Source organism: Nomascus leucogenys, chromosome 4 (genome assembly GCF_006542625.1).
Source record: "Nomascus leucogenys isolate Asia chromosome 4, Asia_NLE_v1, whole genome shotgun sequence".
Lineage (NCBI taxonomy): Eukaryota > Metazoa > Chordata > Mammalia > Primates > Hylobatidae > Nomascus > Nomascus leucogenys.
Window position 1 is genome coordinate 94,036,549 of NC_044384.1, and position 18,988 is coordinate 94,055,536.

The 18,988-nt window shown below is 38.2% G+C and overlaps 2 protein-coding genes across 2 annotated transcripts in view; one reads left to right on the top strand and one right to left on the bottom strand.

Moving 5' to 3' along the window:
* The window catches only part of DENND6A (DENN domain containing 6A), a 63,350-nt gene that overhangs the window by 19,893 nt on the left and 24,469 nt on the right, over nt 1-18,988 (top strand). Inside the window, exons 4-9 of the mRNA XM_003257222.4 lie at nt 3,658-3,770; nt 6,177-6,257; nt 8,392-8,497; nt 9,115-9,194; nt 10,762-10,824; nt 12,207-12,262. Of these exons, the coding sequence (XP_003257270.2) occupies nt 3,658-3,770; nt 6,177-6,257; nt 8,392-8,497; nt 9,115-9,194; nt 10,762-10,824; nt 12,207-12,262 (499 nt within the window). The remainder of the gene's footprint in view (nt 1-3,657; nt 3,771-6,176; nt 6,258-8,391; nt 8,498-9,114; nt 9,195-10,761; nt 10,825-12,206; nt 12,263-18,988) is intronic.
* Nucleotides 15,001-18,988, bottom strand: part of PDE12 (phosphodiesterase 12) — a 92,044-nt gene continuing 88,056 nt past the window's right edge. The window contains exon 3 of the mRNA XM_012497989.2: nt 15,001-15,324. Within this exon, the coding sequence (XP_012353443.1) occupies nt 15,155-15,324 (170 nt within the window). The 3' untranslated portion in view covers nt 15,001-15,154. The remainder of the gene's footprint in view (nt 15,325-18,988) is intronic.

Genomic DNA, 18,988 nt, shown 5'->3' on the forward strand with positions numbered 1-18,988 from the left:
CCCTTGCCTGCCACCATGCCTGGCTAATTTTTGTGTATTTAGTAGAGATGGGGTTTCACCGCGTTGGCTAGGCTGGTCACAAACTCCTGACCTCGTGATCCGCCCACCTCAGGCTCCCAAAGTGCTGGGATTACAGGCGTGAACCACCGCACCCGGCTGATTTTTTTTTTTTCTTTTTTTTTTTGAGATGGAGTCTCGCTCTGTTGCCCAGGCTGGAGTGCAGTGGCGCGATCTCCACTCACTGCAAGCTCCGCCTCCTGGGTTCATGTCATTCTTCTGCCTCAGCCTCCCGAGTAGGTGGGACTACAGGTGCCCACCACCACACCTGGCTAATTTTTTGCATTTTTAGTAGAGATGGGGTTTCACTGTGTTAGTCAGGATGGTCTCGATCTCCTGACCTTGTGATCAGCTCACCTCCGCCTCACAAAGTGCTGAGATTACAGGTGTGAGCTACCACGCCCGACTGATTTTTTTCTCACAGATATTATTTAATGCTTTTTTTATGTGCTGCACATCAGATGAAGTGTGGTTCCTGTGACTTGAAGTATGGTTGGTACAAGGAAAATCTACAAAAGACCTGAAAGCAGGCACTTTGCTATCTTAACAGATCATCATTATCCTAGGTAGCAAGAGACTATATGTTTTGTAAATATTTGAAATTGCTATTTTCATTTGCAGTTATCCAAACTGTTTTTTTTATGTGTTTATTAAATGGAAGTTGGAGGCCGGGTACAGTGGCTCACACCTGTAATCTCAGCACTTTGGGAGGCTGAGGCGGACAGATAACTTGAGGTCAGGAGTTGGAGACCAGCCTGGCCAACATGGTGAAACCCCTTCTCTACTGAATATACAAAATTAGCTGGGCATGGTGGTGTGTGCCTGTAGTCCCAGCTACTCAGGAGGCTGAGGCAGGAGAATCTCTTGAATCAGGGATGCTGAGGTTGCAGTGAGCCGAGATTGTGCCACTGTACTGCAGGCTGGGTGACAGAGTGAGACTCCATCTCAAGAAAAAAAAGGATTACGGTACCAACTTTGAAATGGATTTATTATTTCCCAGGATAGCTTTTAATTGCTGTAAAAGGAAATCCAGACACAGTAGAGCAGTCTTTAGGAAAGAGACATAAATCAAGCCTTTATTTCCATTGTATACACACTTAAAGTAAAACAGCATGTTAGACTAGATGAAAAAATGACACAGATAAAAATGCTTTTGAGATTGGAATGGTTTGCCCTTCCCCGCCCCTCCGCCACCTTAGATTCTCCTGACTTTAAAAAAGCTTTGTTTGGTTGGTTTTTTAGGTTTCAGTTTTTTGTTCCATTTGAATGGCTTTTATCTTTAGGAGCCTAAGTTTAAAGAGGGCCTTCCCTCTGATAAATATTTGTCCAGTGTTTTTTTCCTTATCATTTACCATTAACATCATCTGGATGTAGGTGTTCCTGAGGCTTAAGCTGTGATGAGTGCCCAAGGAGAGTAGTCACTGTATTTTAAACATGTCCAGAGAAAAAAACTCAGCATTAGTAGAGAGAGTTTGAAGCAATGGTGAATCTGAGGGAAACATTAATCCTCCTTATTCTGGATGGACTTGACATGCAGACAATATTTGTCTCAACACATTTCTTCTTTGTAGACAGCAGGGACATCATCATGTGCTTTACACTTCCCAGTTGCTAAAGCAGCACTTCTCATACCGTGTTGAAGGGCCAGTTGGGGTTTTTAATATTTCCAGTCAGTTATGGACCAATATTTTTGGAAAACAATTTAGTTGAATTATTAGAAAAACGAAATGAGGAAAAAAAAAAAAATGTTAAATAAAAGTCTAATTTTTTTTTTGATAGAGGGTCTTGCTCTGTTGCCCAGGCTGGAGGTAGTGGTGTGATCTCGGCTCACTGCAAACTCTGCCTACTGTGTTCAAGCAATTCTCCTGCCTCAGCCTCCTGAGTAGCTGGGATTACAGGTGCCTGCCACCACATCCAGCTAATTTTTATATCTTTAGTAGAGATGGGGTTTCACCATGTTGGCCAGGCTGGTCTCAGACTCCTGACCTCAGGTGATCCACCCACCTTGGCCTCCTAAAATGCTGGGATTACAGGCGTGAGCCACTGTGCCTGGTCTAAAAGTCCAAATTTATTACAGTAATATCAAGTTGCTGTGAAAGTTTCTAAATGTATATTCTCAACTTGCATATTTATTTGGTTATGGAACAGTAACAAGAGTTTACGGACTGGCATCAGGCTATGGAATAAATTGTGAGAAGCTCTGGTCTGAAATACTGTTTCTCAGCAATCAAGCTTAACCACCCTAAGCACAGAAAGAGTGACTATATAAGCTGAGGGTCAAGGGAGGGGGCTGGCTCTTGAAGCTTCATGTTTTGTCTTAGTCTTAGACATTATGATCCACTCTGTAGCTATGTTTGTACAAATATAAAAATAACATTTTAAGGCCGGGTGTGGTGGCTCTTGCCGGTAATCCCAGCACTTTGGGAGGCTGAGGTGGGAGGATCACTTGAGCCCAGGAGTTCAAGACCAGCCTGGGCAACATAGCAAGACCCCATCTCTAGTGAAATTTTTTTAAAAAGGCCAGGCACAGTGGCTCATGCCTGTAATCCCAGCACTCTGGGAGGCAGATCACCTGAGATCAGGTTCGAGACCAACCTGGCCAACATGGCGAAACCCCATCTCTACTAAAAATACAAAAAATTGGCCAGGCATGGTGGCACGCACCTGTAATCCCAGCTACTCAGGAGGCTGAGGCAGGAGAATCTCTTGAACCCAGGCGGTGAAGGTTGCAGTGAGCCTAGATCCCGCCACTGCACTCCAGCCTGGGCAACAAAGCGAGACTCTGTCTCAAAAAAATAAAATTATGTAAGTTAATTCTTGTAACTATGTTTATAAAAGAAAAAGTCAATTTCCATTAAAATTTTTCTGTTTTTGAGTGAATCATCAGAAAGCTATGGTGCTCACAGCATAACTTTTATATCTTTTTGGATCTTGTAGATCTTTAGTTTTCTTAGTGATCATATTGGGTAAGATGTTTGGAATTCAGTACAGTCATAGGTCAAGTTGGGGAATTTTATTTTAGTATCTTTGAATGTTACTGCTGGAAGTGACTTTAGAGATTATCTAATAGTACTCCTTGATTTTGTTGACAAGGAAATTGAGGTGAATCTTTCCTCCAAATGTAACCACTTTCCTTTCTTATAACAATACTTTTCTTTTTTTTATACTTTTATCATCCAGCCATGCATCCCTAAGCACTACAGTTTAGTTTTGCCTGCTTTCAAAACATTTTATAAAAGTGGATTTGAACAATATGTGTTATTTTGTGTTTGGCATCTTTTGCTCATTATTATGTTTGCGAGTCAACATTATATGCAGGTATATTCCAAAAATGTTTAATTACATGAGGGATATGGAATAGGAAAAATAGTAAAGAGACTTAGGAGTTAAGATGCATGTTTTACTACTGGGTTTGCCTCTAACCAGCAAGGATGGCTTTGAGCAAGTCACTTGAACTCTTAAGATTTCCTTTTTTTCCTCCAAAACATGACAGAATGGGTTAAAATGATTGATAGGATTTTTTTCAGCTCTAAAATTGATGAAACTGGATAAATGTTATACTAAGCTGTCCTTAATTTATTTCATTTTTATTTTCATTAGGTTGTCTTGGAGATACCCAGTTTTGTTTTAGATTTCGACAGTCTTCTGGGAGGAGGGTGTCGCTGCATTGTCTCCTGGATCAATTTGACAAAGATTTACCAGTTTACTTAAAGGTTGGAAAAGTAGTCATAGAAAAATGTCCATGTGAGAGGAAACTTTAGAACTCATTTATTCAGTTACCTCTGACACTATTCAGAAATATTTTGCTTTTGTTTTGCTACTGTATTATATAGTTGAATTTCCTAAGTGAGTCTTACTCATAAGGATTCAGCATCTGAAAGAAAGAGACTTTATACAGTTACTGTGTTTGAAACATAATGTCACTGTGATTTATAAAAATGGATTAGAATGTTCAGGTAATTTTCTTTCGTTTGTTAATAAATTCTTGAATTAGATGTGGGAGTGGAGTTGTACTGTATAGTAAATGTCATCTAGAGTTGAGGTAGTCATACTTGATAACATAGTTGTCTCTTTGATTTTTGAATGAGCCTTGTTTTAGTTATTGTTTATTTAAAACATTTTAATAATTCAGATGACCTTACAGCCTAGATTTTTTTTTAAGTACACGAGGAACGTTTTCATCTGGACGCCCTCTCAGCACATCCAGTGTGACTTTGACATAATTTGCCTGATAACAGTTTTTACAGTTTACTTCCCTGGTTCCACTAATGGCAGAGATACTACCAGTGAAATGTCTCTTAGAGCTATCTCCTCCTTGCTGTCACTACTGATATATTCTTCCAACCAATGATAATAATAGCTGTTATTTGTTAGGGATTTTTATGTTCTAGATACTGTATTAATAAGCATATATCATCTAATTAATCCTCCATACAGTGCTCTAAGAGAGATCCTTTTGTAGATGAGGGAATTGAGGGCTATTGAGGATAAGAAACTTACCCAAGGTCATCCCACCTCTTGTTTTATTCCAGCACAATATATCTTACACAGTGTTGCCAGCTAAAGTGTACATATATATTATATAAGTAAAATCTAAAATGACTATGAGTTGTTTAACGAGTAAAGAGGTATAGTACTACTTCCTTGTCCTCACTTTTTGGACCTTCCAAAATAAGAACTTTATCATCAAAATTTCACCCTCATCTCCTTTCTATGTGTGCCATATATGTGCCATATTTTAGTCAAACTGAACTATGTGCTTTTTCCTGAGATAGCATGTATTTTTCTGTCTTTTGTGTTTTTACTGAAACTCCTAGCCCTTTCAACTTGGAATGCCTTTGTCTTTATTTAAGTCATATCCATCCTTCAATTCCCAATTCAAAAACAGCTGTCTCCATGAAATCTTTACTTTTTGCCCTTGGCTTTCCTGTAACACTTTGTGTTTTTTCATGGTACCCATCCTCCTATTACAATAATATTCATTTTTCTACTTTTTTTTTTGAGACTGAGTCTCGCTCTGTCACCAGGCTGGAGCGCAGTGGCGCAATCTCGGCTCACTGCAACCTCCGCCTCCTGGGTTCAAGCGATTCTCCTGCCTCAGCCTCCTGAGTAGCTGGGATTACAGGCATGTGCCACCACACCCACCTAATTTTTGTATTTTTAGTAGAGACAGGGATTCACCATGTTGGCCAGGATGGTCTTGATCTCCTGACTTCATGATCCGCCCACCTCGGCCTCCCAAACTGCTGGGATTACAGGCGTGAGCCACTGCACCTGGCCTCATTTTTCTACTTTTCTTATCCCTTCTAAACCATGATATCCTTGAGGAAGAACTGTGTCTTATGCATCTTTTTATCTTCTCTAACACATTACCCTGTTCAAAGTAGGTGGTCAATATATATTTGTTTAAGGAATAATAATCAAATAAGGAACTGAGCCAAAGTTTACTCCATTAAGATGTAAACACTTCTTAAATTTTTTGGAATGCAATTACCTTTCAGATTGTATGTTGATAAACATTGTTATGCTTCATTATTATTGGGTTAACGTGTAACTGACTATATAAGATCCACATTGTCATTTAACTCCTTTTATTTTCTCTCTTGAAATTGTATGTTAGGATACCTCATTTTGTTTTAAGATTGATCCCATATCCTTGACAATCTCAAAATTGTAGGTAGAATTTTGTAGAAACTAAATAAAACATTGGGGAAAACAGAATTTGATTGTTTTTTTAACTTCAATCTCCTAGTATAAATACAAATAAAGAATGTAAGCTGAGTAAGTTATGGGGGAAAATTTGACTTTAGTACTTAGATTGTAATTAGTACTTTGCCATCTTTGGGCAAGTTAGGAGGGTTTTTTTTGTTTTAATTTTAAGGTTTTACACACATCATATGGACCATGTCAAGAGTTAGAAGGTTCTGATATGGCTATTGCTGTCATGATTATTGTTTGTTGCTGGAAAAGCATAACTAGCTCTTTGTGTATATCTCATGTCTTGATTTGGGTTTATAAAGGAACCTGATGTTAATATTAAAAGACATAGATACAGATATAGATATAGATACATATATATGTACCCCCCCATACACACTTACTTGTCACTTTCTTCATAGAAGGATCCTGCTTATTTTTATGGATATGTGTATTTCCGACAAGTTCGAGATAAAACTCTAAAAAGAGGCTACTTTCAGAAGGTAATTGTCATACACACTAATAAAAAAAGTATTTTTTATTTTGTCATTAGAAAAATGGAAAGTGTTAGATTTGAGTCTTTAAAGTCTTTGGTATTTTATCTTTAAACATGCTATATATATATATATATATATATATATATATATATATATATTTATTTATTTTTTTTTTTGAGACGGAGTCTCGCTCTGTCGCCCAGGCTGGAGTGCAGAGGCGCGATCTCGGCTCACTGCAACCTCTGCCTCCTGGGTTCAAGCAATTCTGTGCCTCAGCCTCCCGAGTAGCTGGAATTACAGGTGCCCGCCCCACACCTGGCTAATTTTTTGTATTTTTAGTAGAGACGGAGTTTCACCATCTTGGCCAGGCTGGTCTTGAACTCTTGACCTTGTGATCCACATGCCTCAGCCTCCCAGAGTTCTGGGATTACAGGTGTGAGCTACTGCACCCGGCCTATGTATATATATAGATATATATATACATAGGCCGGGTCTATATAGATATAGATATATCTATATCTATATATATATATAGATTTGTTTTTTTTTTTTTTTTTTGAGATGGAGTTTTCTCTTGTCGCCCAGGCTGGAGTTCAGTGGTGCGATCTCGGCTCACTGCAACTTCTGCCTCCCAGGTTCAAGTAGCTGGGAGTATAGGTACTGTATTCCCGAGTAGTTGGGATTACAGGCACCTCCCAAGTAGCTGGGATTACAGTTGTGCACCACCATGCCCAGCTAATTTTTGTATTTTTAGTAGAGACGGGGTCTCACTATGTTGGCCAGGCTGGTCTCGAACTCCTGACTTCAGGTGATCCACTCACCTCGACTTGCCAGAGTGCTGGGATTACAGGTGTGAGCCACTGTGCCTGGCCTTGGGTTTATATTTTATCTTTTTTTTGTTGTTGTTATTATTATACTATAGACACCTGTCTCTATATGTTTAACCTCTATTGAATTTTTGCTTTCTGTGCTAGATTCCTGACAGTAAGTTACAGTTACTGCGCAGGATTCTGTCAAAAGCCAGAGGAGTCCACTTAAGTTTTACATTTTAGAATAAGGGAAGGAATAAACAGATTGTAATATTGTTGCAACTAATAAACGCCTGAACTATTATATCTTTTTTTAAGAGCCAGTAAATAAACTTTAGCAACATCTTAGCCATTACTGTTTCCCTCCAACTGTACAATTCTTTTTGTTTCTTAAAAAGAATCAGGTAGGTCCCAGTGGCTTACACTTGTAATCCCAGCACTTCGGGAGGACAAGGTGGGCAGATTGCTGAAGTCTGGGAGTTTGAGACCAGCCTGGGCAACATGGCAAAACCCTATGTCTACCAAAAATCCACCCTGCCCCCCAAAAAATAGCCAGACTTGATGGCATACACCTGTAGTCCCAGCTACTCAGGAGGCTGAGGCGGGAGGATCACCTGAGCCCAAGAGGTTGAGGCAGCAGTGAGCCATGATCACACCATTGCATTGCAGCCTGGGTGACAGACTGAGACCTTGTCTCAAAAAAAAAAGAAAAAAAAAGAAAGAAACAAAAATAAAGAAAATAATCTTTCCTATTTAATCCCAGCTAACAAGACATACCTTTCCCTTTTGTACTCAGAATTTGCCCTGACAGCTAATTGGTGTTAGAAAGATAAAAAGTGGTTTTTAAGAAAAAAAAAAAAGTTTAAAAATTGGGATAATTTGTATCAGAAATGATCAAACCATAAGGTTACAATTTCCAACTATGTGGCTGTGACAGTCGAACTGTAAAATATAACTCATAAGTCTTTTGGAAAAGTATCAAAATTTGCTCTTTCTTTAATAGGAAAAGTTCATATGGCTAATTCCTGATATTACTATTGTAAGGATAACAGGAGCTAGACTTTCGAAGTTACTCATGACATTAGTTTGTTGATAGGAAATTCTTTTTTTGAAGAGCAGGAAAATGTTACATGCCTTTATGCTCTTAAAGTGTAGCAATAAGGTTAAACTTTTTGTGTTCTGCAGCTATGGTTTTGTTTCCTTTATCCATTGTAAAAGCCTTTTTATTTTAAAATCCACACTTTTTGCTGAATTTAGCTTGTTAGTAATTGATTATACAAGAAATGAATGACAAAGCAATTTTTAAAACATTGTTTTTGTTTTTTCCTTAGTCCTTGGTTTTGATCAGCAAACTACCTTATATTCATTTTTTTCACACTGTGCTCAAACAGATAGCACCAGAGTATTTTGAAAAGAATGAACCGTATTTGGAAGCAGGTAAGTTTAACATTGTATGAGTTGAGTACCTTTATGCAGGAGTTTTAAAATTTTTACTGGAAATGAGTGATAAAAATGAAGTTGATTTATAATGATTTATAAAAATTCAGGTAGGAACTTAAGGAATATATGATAGGAGAAAGGTATAAAACTATTTGTCTGGCATCTGTACCTACAGATATCCAAAACTGTCTTTTGTTATCTCCTCTAACTACTTGGATGATGCCTATTATTATTAGAATAATAATAAATGAATATCAAGTTGACAGTTCTAATACTCAGAGTACTATTGAAAAATCCTTATGTCACTTGCTACAGATGGAAGGCCTTTGCCAGTTGATGTGCTTTTGTAGCTAATTAGTAGTAATAGATGAATACAAAAACTCCCTTTAATTCTTAGGATATAAATTAACCAATTTATATTCTAGAACATGTGTATTTCTGAATGAAATATAAAATGTTTTCATCACTTTGACTTTTCTTTTGCCTTTATCTTTCATTTTTCCAGGTATATTTTTTCTGCTATATGGAAAGTAGTGTTCTTATTTCTAATGCCTCATTTTTAATACTTTGATATTTTCACTTATTCTAAGAAAATGTTTTGTTATATTTTTCAGCTTGTAATGATGTTGATCGATGGCCTGCCCCAGTGCCAGGGAAAACATTACACCTGCCAATCATGGGGGTGGTAATGAAGGTAATATCTTATATCTCAACTGTCTGCTTTATATTTTTATTTTTTTGAGACAGGGTCTTGTGCTGTCACCCGGGCTGGAGTACAGTGGCATGATCACAGCTCACTGCAGCCTCAACTTTCCGGGCTCAAGCAATCCTCCCATTTCAGCCCCCCAAGTAGCCAGGACCACAGGCATGCACCACCACACCTGGCTAATTTTTAAACTTTTTGTAGACAGAATCTTGCTATGTTTCCTAGGCTAATTGTGATCTTTTTAAAGAACTTTTGGACAGGCGTGGTGGCTCACACCTGTGATCCCAGCACTTTGGGAGGCCGAGGCAGGTGGATCCCTTGAGCCCAAGAGTTCAAGACCACCCTGGGCAACATGGTGAAACCTTGTCTCTACAAAAAATAAAAAAATTAGCGGAGCATGGTGGTGCACACCTGTAGTCCTAGGTACTTGGGATATTGCTTGAGCCTGGGAAGTCGAGGCTGCAGTGAGCCATGTTTGCATCACTGCATTCCAGCCTGCACGACAAAAGTGAGACCCTGTCTCAAAAAAAAAAAAGAAGAACTTTGTAGGAAGCTCACACATGGGCTTTGCATTTTAACCTTCTATTAACATTAATCGTGTTATTGCTTTCCCATGTTTGTCATTGATGTGAGGCATTATAGAGATATTGCAATATGTTTTGCTTCTTAGAACCATTAGTCACACAACTTCAGGCACCTCTGATCTCATGGCATCCTGTAGAGTTTGCAGAAGAGTGTCATTTGTATGTAATACATGTACATGTAAATGCTACCTCCTAGAGTTCTGCAACTCCATGGCCCTGCCAGTGCCTCCAGAGATGAGTGATACGCAGAAACAGATTACTTGGTAGAATTGAGTATGAATTAATAAAAATTAAGAGAAATTGGGAAAGCCATTGGTTCTTAGTCCTAAATGATGTTCTTAACACGTGATGTCAGACCATACATGTTCATCCCAGGGTTTTGTTCTCTGTTAGATTTTTCTTTTAAATGAATTAGCATTTTGCTCTCAGACTTTGTATAAGTTGTACTCTAAGTGCTTTGCAATTCACTATCGAGTAGGACTTATTTTTGACAATGTTCTCTCTCTGCATTTGGCCATTTTTGTAGGATCTGTATTATGTTTTTCCTTGGGAAATCATCAAAAATAATACTGATAGTTTTGGATTGAGTGTTCTCATTGTTTCCTGTGAGATTTATCCAAAAATTTGGCAAGCTTGAGAGGGTGTGTTTGGGTGTGTGTATATTAATGAAGCAAAGATTTGAACAATAAACAGGAAGCAGTATGAAGCTGATGTCCATTTTGTTTTTCAACATACTTGTTTCTCAGGGAGTTAGTGATTACTGTGTGTGTGTGTGGGTATGGAGACCTTAATTTACTTACTTTCTGCTGTGACTAAAAATAAATATGACCTTAGTTTTTAACTCTGACATAGATAATTTTGTTTTTGTAGCTTTTTTGGCATTACTGACCATACCTTTTTAGCAGCAGGATACAGCACTTCTCATCCCCCATTCTTTTATAGCCAAAAATAATTTCCTGTCTTTCTTTTAGGTACGGATTCCCACATGTCATGACAAGCCTGGGACAACTCAAATAGTGCAGTTAACTCAGCAGGTAGTATGGTACTATGGTAGAATGATCCAGCACATATAGTCTCTTTAACAGAATTTTTAAACTAGCAAATGCAGAGTTTCTTGAGTTTATTACATATTTCTGAATATTACTGAAATGTCCCATTAAATAATTTTTAATGAATTGGTAATATATTCTCTAAAGTTTCTTAGAGTCTTTTTTCTTGTTATTTCTCCAGTAGAGACTGGAGAACTCAGAATTTGTATTTTAATTGTGAGGAAAAGGGGAAAGTGAATTTTTTTCAATAAGCTTTGATTCTGGCAAAACCTCTTAGGAGAGTGACCAGCAGACTTCTGATTTTAGGAAACTCAGTTAAAAGGATTCTGTAGTTACAATTGCCCTTTATTTTTCCAAAAGCACCATCTGTTCATGGGTGGGGTTGAAGTTTTCATTTGAAATGTTTTAACTGGTTTAAATTTTTTTGTTGTACTTTGTTCTTTGAATTGAATAAAAAACAGATAGCAGTAGGAAAACTAGTATTTCTGTTACATATCAACCAATATTAATGGGAGTATTTCATACAGTTGCAAATTAATCTAATTTTGACTATTGGATTAATTTTTTTTTAAACAAGGACAGGGTCTCCCTCTGTCACCCAGGCTGGAGTACAGTGGCATGATCGTAGTTCATTGCAGCCTCCAATTCCTGGGCTGAAGTGATTCTCCCACCTCAGCCTCCTAAGTAGCTAGGACTACAGGTGCATGCCACCACGCCTGGCTAATTTTTAATATTTTTTGTAGAGATGGGATTTCACTCTGTTGCCCAGGCTGGTCTCGAACTCCTGGCATCAAGTGATCCTCCCTCCTGGATTCCCAAAGTGCTAGGATTACAGGTATGAGCTTGGGATTAATTCTTTTTTTTTTTTTGAGGTGGAGTCTCGATCTGTCGCCTAGGCTGGAGTGCAGTGGTGCGATCTCGGCTCACTGCAAGCTCCACCTCCTGGGTTCACGCCATTCTCCTGCCTCAGCCTCCCGAGTAGCTGGGATTACAGGCGCCTGCCCCGATGCCTGGCTAATTTTTTGTATTTTTAGTAGAGATGGGGTTTCACCGTGTTAGCCAGGATGGTCTCAATATCCTGACCTCGTGATCCGCCCACCTTGGCCTACCAAAGTGCTGGGATTACAGGCATGAGCTACCATGCCTGGCCGGGATTAATTCTTTATCCATGATATCTGCATAATTTTTGATCTTCTGCTATATTAGGGAAGATTGGTAAGACCCATTCCCTCTCTGGCTGTTCCTAAAGGAAGAGAATCTTAAAAGTTAGACAGGGCAGCATGGCTTATTGATCATGAGATAGATAGATTTTAAAATTTTCCTTACATTTTGGTGATCTCTTATTATTTTTCTTTTCTATCTCTCAGGCGGACACAAACATATCTGTTATTTTACCTACTGTTCATGAGGTGGATATTTTCAGGTAAAGAATAAAAAATTTTGTTAACTGACTTTCTTTTGCTTTGTGGTGGTGGTGTTAATTTATTTAAAAAATGAATATTGTATAGGTTGTGGAAAAAATTGGAAGAAAATAGTTATGTTTTACATGTTATAAATCAATGGTTCATCCCTGGGTACATGTTATAAGCTTTGACAATTAGGGAAATTTAAATATAGGATATGTATTATATGTAAAAATATTTTTGTTTGGTTTAGTGTGAGAATTATATTGTAATGATGTTAGAAAACATGCTTTTTTAAAAAAGAGATGCATTTTATTTGGGAGTGAAATGTCATGAGGTTTGTGTTTTATTTTAAAATACTTCAGTAAGAAAAAATAGATGACGTGAAAAATGGCAAATGTTATTAATCATTAAATCTGAGTGATATGTACATGATGTTTCTTACACTATTGTTTTTATTTTTCTGTATGTTTGAAAAATGTCAACATGGAAAATGAAAAAAACAAAAAAGAGATACTGTTAGCACTTAGAAAAGAAATAGAGGAAAAATAAAAAGTAATGTTTGTGCCTTTACCCAGAGCAGCTGAATCTTTGGATTGGTACCCAAGTTCTAGTTCCCCAGGTAGTTCTGATGTATAGGCCAGCTTGAAAAACCACTGCTGTAAATGAGCAGTTACGAAATGCTCAAAAAGTCATGAAAGACTTAAAATGGATTTTTTTGGTGGGATCTTTTTTCTTTTATTTTTGAGACAGAGTCTCACTCTGTTGCCTAGGCTGGAGTGCACTGCTGTAGTCTTGGCTCACAGCAGCCTCCACCTCCCAGGTTCAAGCGATTCTCCTGCCTCAGCCACCCAAGTAGCTGGAACTACAGGTGCACACCACCATGTCTGGCTACATTTTTGTGTTTTTAGTAGAGATGGGGTTTCACCATGTTGTCCAGGCTGGTCTCGAACTCCTGACCTCAAGTGATCCACCTCCCTTGCCCTCCCAGAGTGCTGGGATTACAGGTGTGAGCCACTGCGCCTGGCTGACCTTTTTGTTTGTTTTTTATGACTTGTAAACTAAATGGAATACTGCTTCAAAAGATTGGTTAGTTAAAAAAAAGATTGGTTAGTTTTATATGTTGCTCTAGCACAGTACAGTCATCCTATTTCTAGGTATTTAGTCAATAAAAATGAAAATGTGTCTACATGAAGACCTGTATGCAAATGTCTATATAGTAGCTTTGTTCATAACAGTATAAAACTATACACAACCGAAGTATCCATCAACTGGTAAATGGCCAAACAAAATGTAATAAATGAATGCACATGGAATACTATTCAGCAGTTTTAAAAAAAAAAGAAGGAACAGTTGATATATGCAACAATGTGAAAGACTTCCAAAAGCATTATGCTAAGTGAAAGTTTCCAGATAATTTAAAGATACTGAATGATTCCATTTATATGATGTTCTGGAAAAGATAAAACTATAGGGACAGAAATCAGATCAGTGGTTACCTGGGGCTGGGGGAGGAAATCTACTACATAAGGGCTGCGGGGATTTTGTGAGGTGATGGAACTATAATAGATCTTTGGTAAGGTAAATTTTACTGCATATAAATTATAAATATGACTTTTAAAACAAATTAATTATCTTAAAAATTACATGTTATAGCATTATTAGGATGAAAAGAGGGAGTGTCCCCAAAATAAATGAATAAATATTACAGGCAAAATATACTAAGAAGAATGTGTACTATTTCTCGTTTTGATACTTGACTCATTAAGGAATAATTTGCAGAATTGGCATAAATTAATACAGAGTTCAATTATCGGACATTTTTTCTTTTGAACTTCTGGGTATGAGTCTTACGCATTGTTTGTTACTGATTATCTTAGCTTTTGTGGTACATCTTGCATATCCCATATCTGAAATGGTCAGAATCAGAAGTGTTTTGGATTTTGGACTTTTTTGCATTTGGGGATCTTTGCATATACATAATGAGATATCTTGGGGATGGGCCCAAGTCTAAACACAAGGGTCACTTATGCTTCATATACACCTTATACACATAGCCTGAATGTAATTTTAAAAAATATTTTTAATGATTTTGTGCATGAAACTAAATTTTGATTGCATTTTGACTTTGACTTATCTTGAGGTCATGAGTGGAATTTTCCACTTGTGGCACCATGTCAATGCTCAAAACCTTTTGGGTTTGGGAACATTTTGGAATGTAGATTTTCACATTAGGGATGCTCAACCCTTAGTTAATTACCCCCATCACTAACACCTTTGATTAGCACATGTCTCGTCTCCTGGATGTGAATTACATAATATTATTTTAAGAGTGGGGCAAGTTAGTTTGTTGTTTTTAAATTCTTGTTTCCCGCCAGATGCAGTGGCTCACGCCTGTAATCCCAGCACTTTGGGAGGCTGAGGCGGGCAGATCATGAGGTCAGGATTTCGAGACCAGCCTGACCAACATGATGAAACCCCGTCTCTAGTAAAAATACAAAAACTAGCTGGGCATGGTGGCGGGCGCCTGTAATCTCAGCTACTCAGGAGGCTGAGGCAGGAGAATTGCTTGAACCCAGGAGACGGAGGTTGCGGTGAGCTGAGATCGTGCCACTGCACTCCAGCCTGGGCAACAGAGCGAGACTCTATCTCAAAAAAAAAAAAAAAAATTCTTGTTTTCCAAGAGATGCGAAAAACAAATTTTGAAAAATAATCTCACACAGTGATAGTATTATATCAAGCATTTAATATCTAATGATTAGATTAATACTTTATTTGTGACTATGCTTTTTGTTTCTGTAGAGCTTACATTTCACGTTTATTAGTGTGAATGAAAGTTTACATATTTATCCAGTTATATTGAAGGCGATATATTTACACCAAGACTGAGCTTGAAAGCAAAGTAAAGAGACCTAGAAAGGCATTTGAATTTGAGTAGCAGAGATACAGTCGAGTGTAGGCACTACTTTCACTAGGTCAAGGTCTATTCCATGGACCACGCCTTTGGTTTCAGCTTTCTTGATCACAGAAATAGTTTCCTCATTCTGTTTTTGAGGTGAGATTAGAATTGAAGGGCAGTTTTCTGTTGAAAGAAATAGACATTTTCTTGCCTTAGAGTCAGGGACATTTTACCTGATGATATTTGCTATTTGTGTTTTAAAGACACATCAGTTATCACCTCCCGCCACCTGCTTCTCTCCCCTGTTCCCTATTGTGACTTGAGAAACAAGTTATTTTGGCTTTCTAACGCATTGGCTGAGCAGACAACAGTTATAGCTGTTTCTGTGTTTCAGAGATTGAGAAACCTTGTCACCACATAAAATGTATCTGATGCTATCTGACACATGTTAATTTCCTTTGGGTTTAGGTTTCAGATTATAATAACATACTATATCTTTCTCAAAAGGTTGAAACCACTATTTATTTCTTAGAAGTGAATTTCTGGCTGGGCATGGTGGCTCACGCCTGTAATCCCAGCACTTTGGGAGGCCAAGGCAGGTGGATCATGAGGTCAGGAGATCGAGACCATCCTGGCTAACACGGTGAAACCCTGTCTCTACTAAAAATACAAAAAAAAAAAAAAAAAAAAAAAATTAGCCAGGCATGGTGGCAGGCACCTGTGGTCCCAGCGACTTGGGAGGCTGAGGCGAGAGAATGGCATGAACCCGGGAGGTGGAGCTTGCAGTGAGCTGAGATCGTGCCACTGGACTCCAGCCTGGGCGACAGAGCGAGACTCCATCTCAAAAAAGAAAAAAAAAAAAGAAGTAAATTTCTAATTATTTTCCCAAGGCGTGGCTGTTTTGGTGGTGGGAGCTTAGCATAAAGGCATGGTACTCCAGAATGGGAATATAAATGTGATACTAAAAAAAAAGACCCAGTGATTTCCTTACAGACCTTCATTTCAGTAATCCTATACTGCAGTTAATTTGGTGCACACTACCTTTTTTTTTTTTTTTTTTTTTTTTTAGACGGAGTCTCGCTCTGTCTCCCAGGCTGGAGTGCAGTGGTGTGATCTCGGCTCACTGCAACCTCTGCCTCCTGGGTTCAAGCAATTCTCCTGCCTCAGCCTCCCGAGTAGCTGGGACTACAGGCTTGTGCCACTACATCCGGCTAATTTTTTGTATTTTTAGGAGAGACGGGTTTCACTGTTGTTAGCCAGGATGGTCTCAATCTCCTGACCTCGTGATCTTCCCGCCTCAGCCTCCCAAAGTGCTGGGATTACAGGCGTGAGCCACCGCGTCCGGCCTACTACTAATATTTTTTAGTTCAAGACAAGTTTCCTTTCCTGAATATTAAAAATTTACCTCCCACCCAAAAAAACAACTTTGATAACATATTATCAGTATAATACAAAGCTTTCAAAGAATGATTTATCTTGTAACTATACTTCCTATCTTCTATTTGTGCCCTTTGCTAATAATATATTAATATACTTGAAAGACAATAATTTGCAACTTGGTGCCTTAAAGGAATCCCACCATTAAAGTCAATTGGTCAGATGTTTTCATGTAGGCCTTTTTCATTTTTCCTTTGCTTATTTTTACAAACCAACAGAAAAGTAGCAAGTACAATACAGAAGACTTTTTTCCCGAACCATTTGGTAGTAAGCTGGCGACGTGGTGCCCTGTCATCCCTTAATACTTTAGAGTCTATTTCCTACTAACAAGTATACAACGCAACCATCAAAATTGGTAAAATCAACATTGATAAGTTAATATCATCTAATACTAAGACCAGTTCAAATGTTACCAGTTATTACAATAATGTCTAGTTGAGAATCATGTTGCATGTAGCTGTCACATCTCATTAGTCATCTTCAGTCTAGAATAGTTCTTTAGTCTCTGACTTTCATGATCCTGATATTTTACAGATTATAGGACAGTTATTTTGCAGAAACTCCTCAGTTTAGGATTGTCAGGTATTTACTCCTGATTAGATTGAGGCTCTGCATCTGTCAGGAGGTGGCACACAAGTTGAGCTTGACTTGTTATTGATGATGTTCAGTTTGATCACTTGATTAATGTGGTATCCTCCAAGCTTCTCCACTGATAAGTTAATTGTTTTTTCTTTTGTAATTAGGTATTTTGGGGGGAGATATTTGAAACTATGTATGTTATTTATTGATGTGTAACAAATTATCCCAATACTTAGGCTTAAAAGAACAAACATTATTTCACAGAGTTTCTGAGGGTTGGAAATCTGGGAGCTGCTTAGGTGGGTAGTTCTGCCTCAGAGTTTTTTATGTGGTTACAGTCAGGTTGTTATCTGTGGTTTCAGTCAGTTGGACATAGGAGTCTGGAGAGTCTGCTTCCCTACAAGGCTTACTCGCACAGCTGTTGGCTGGAGATCGCAGTTCTTTGTGGCTGTTGTTAGGAGGTCTCAGCCCTAGCCTTATGGACTTCTCCATAGGGCTTCCTAATGTTCTCACAACATGGCAGCTAACTTTTCCCAGAGCAAGCACTGAGAGAAGGCTGAAGCCACAGTGTCCTGTATGACTCAGCCTTCAAAGTTGTACATTGTCATTTCTACCACATTCTGTTAATTACAATCAAACCAGTAATCCAGTCCGCGCTCAAAAACAGGAGAATTAGGCTCCATGTTTTGAAAGGAGTGTCAAATAATTTGTGGACAGATGTTATTTATTTATTTTTATTTTTATTTTTATTTTATTATTTTTGTAGAGAGGGTGTCTTGCTATGTTACCCAGGCCGGTCTTAAACTCTTGCCTCAAGTGATTCTCCCATCTAGGTGTTGGGGTTCCAGGAGTGAGCCACCATGCACAGCCTGGACATATTTTAAATCACCACACTATTTTTATATGTCTGTTGGGACTCTGATTTCTTGTTTTATTCAATGGATTCTAATCCATTATTACCTATTTTGATATTCAAATTGTCCCAGTTTAGCCAGTGAGAACTTAACTACAGGCTGGCCTCTATGTTCTTTTGCCATATCTCTGTCATTCTTTGAACACTTTCTTGCTTTCTGGTGTGAGATATTCCAGGTTTATCTTTTTTTTTTTTTTTGGTAATTAAATAAACTGGTTTGTAATTATCATACCATACAATATTCAACCTTTTAAAGTACAATTCACTAGTTTCTTAATATATTCACAAGGTTGTGCAACCATCACTGCTAATTCCAGAACATTTTCATCACCTCAAAACGTAACCCTGTACCTATTAGCAGTTCCCATTCCCTCTTCTTCCCAGCCCCTTGCCATTACTAACTTACTTTCTGTCTCTATGGACTTGCCTATTTTGGACATTACATTTAACTAGAATCATACAAAATGTGACCTTTTGTGTCTGTCTTCCTTCACCCAGAATAATGTTTATAAGGTTCATCTGTGCAGTATCATGAATCAGTACAGATGCTCCTAGACTTAAAAGGGGGTTATGTCCTGTTAAACCCATTGTAAGTTTGAAAATTGTAAGTTGAAAGTACGTTTTTGATATTTTCAGTTTACAATGGGCTTATCTGGAGGTAAGTCTGTCATGTGTTGAGCATACTGAATGCGTACTGCTTTTGCAACATCATAAAGTTGAAAATTGTAAGTCAAACCATTGTAACACGGAGACTGTCTGTACTTCATTTTTTTTAAGGGTTGAATAGGGCCGGGCGCGGTGGCTCACGCTTGTAATCCCAGCACTTTGGGAGGCCGAGGTGGGCGAATCACGAGGTCAGGAGATCGAGACCACGGTGAAACCCCGTCTCTACTAAAAATATAAAAAATTAGCCGGGCG